The sequence below is a fragment of the Penaeus monodon genome, chromosome 32 (genome assembly GCF_015228065.2).
Source record: "Penaeus monodon isolate SGIC_2016 chromosome 32, NSTDA_Pmon_1, whole genome shotgun sequence".
Taxonomy (NCBI): Eukaryota; Metazoa; Arthropoda; class Malacostraca; order Decapoda; family Penaeidae; genus Penaeus; species Penaeus monodon.
In genome coordinates, this window is record NC_051417.1 from 18,409,980 (window position 1) to 18,411,751 (window position 1,772).

Sequence of the window (1,772 nt, forward strand, 5' to 3'; positions counted from 1 at the left end):
TGGCGGCATTGGGTTAAGATAGTCCAATATCACTGCCACATTTCTGAATGGAAGCTGAATGTTTGGTACATAACTTTTACATTCTGAAAATATAACTTTTTAGTTCTATCTACTGAAAAATGGTAATAAATTCTGCACATAGACACTTCAAGAAATTGAAGTAGCTTAAGCTGCCTTATATTCCAAATGATGATGCACCGATGCTGTTAAATTTTGCTTTCTACAGTCTTTCATTCACTTTATAACACTTTGAAAAATACCTGGGTATTCTTCCTCATCTCTTCCCTTATATTTCCATGAATCCCTGCCCACTCAAATAGTCCAAATAAACCTACTCAGAGCTTCTGTTCACATACTGTCCTTATTAGCAATAAAGGACTGTAACACTGGTTCCCATTTTATTTAGCATGAGTAAATTATATGTTGAATATCACATGTTTGTCATCCATTCACTTCTGGTGAGATATAAAGTTGAAGTTTGTCAAGTACATACATGGAATAATAAAAAAACGGTACTCTGCTATTATTTCTATCCTGATCATCTAAAAGAATCTATTCTCCCCAATCTACTGTTAAAAATTACAAAGCATCAGGTCAATTTGGTTATAGCTGAAAGGTTCACCAAAAACATGATGGTATAAATACCAAAAGAGGAAGTCAGGGTTGCTTAGGTTCTTGTTCATGGAAGGGATTAGGTTTTATCATCATTCAAGAATGCCTTCCAGTATCACAAATTAAATTTTGTTCTGGATTTCCTAACAGTGTTGCAGGATGTGATACAACCACATCAAACAAAAAACAAAGAATTATTGTCTTATAAACAAGCAAAAGCATGAAGGATAACAAGCACTTTTTAAACACTCAAATGATTCTCAGCCTTCATTATAATAGCTTTAACCATGCCATTTTTTCTTTCCACTCTCAAAATAAACAGGCATTGCCTTAAATTTTAGCACTAAAAGGATCAAATAACCAACTTTCTTACCCTGCACATATCGTCCAGCTCCAAGACAGCCTCCTCCAAAGTATGAAGCTGTGGAAATTGTCCCTGGATGTCTTCTAAGCAAGTCCGCAGTCGACTTACAACCTACAAAATCAATGTGCATATATGTAAAATGGATTATTTCTATTCAAGTTATATGAAAATTATATCATACATATTGTTCAAGTGTTTTGTTACACCTTTAGGAGACCCTTCCAACTGTGACAGACCAATATCTATGTACCTTTTTAAGAGTAAGAGGTGGGTTGGCCTCATCCCAATGCTGCCCATCTCCCCATCTTAACGACTCAGGCTCTGTGCCGAGCAGGTCCAGTTGGTGAGAAAGGGACTGGGACATTGTGGGAGAGAGACCAGCTGAGTATGAGGACATGTGGGAGAAGGATCGAGACATCAGATCCATATTAGAGCCCTGAGAGATGCTGAACTGTGGAGGCAGAAAAGGAATGATAAGTTGTTAAGTTGTAGGTTTCTTAATTTGACTGTCTGACATGCTCAGCAGTATTAAAGAAGTACAGGATAAACATATCCCCTACTAGTACATAATAATTAAATGTGAACCTTACAATTTCTGTTTTGCTTATATGTTCAAATATATCTACAAATATATGCTTACCTGTGAGTATCTGGCCCACTGCTCAACACGACTCTCCTTCTTCCGTACAAGAGTGAAGTTTCCAGTATTGTCACACTGTGGGCTAGCTGAATCTCGCCCATCAAATAGTATAGAATCCTGTAGTACCACAAAATAACTCATCAGTTTTCTCTCTTT

The 1,772-nt window shown here is 36.8% G+C and overlaps 1 protein-coding gene across 1 annotated transcript in view; it reads right to left on the minus strand.

Annotated features, from left to right (window-relative positions):
- LOC119593704 (rho family-interacting cell polarization regulator 2-like) overlaps positions 1-1,772 on the minus strand; it is a gene marked incomplete in the record, with an annotated part of 108,243 nt that overhangs the window by 5,972 nt on the left and 100,499 nt on the right. Inside the window, 3 exon segments of the mRNA XM_037942669.1 lie at positions 986-1,087; positions 1,227-1,427; positions 1,617-1,733. Of these exon segments, the coding sequence (XP_037798597.1) occupies positions 986-1,087; positions 1,227-1,427; positions 1,617-1,733 (420 nt within the window).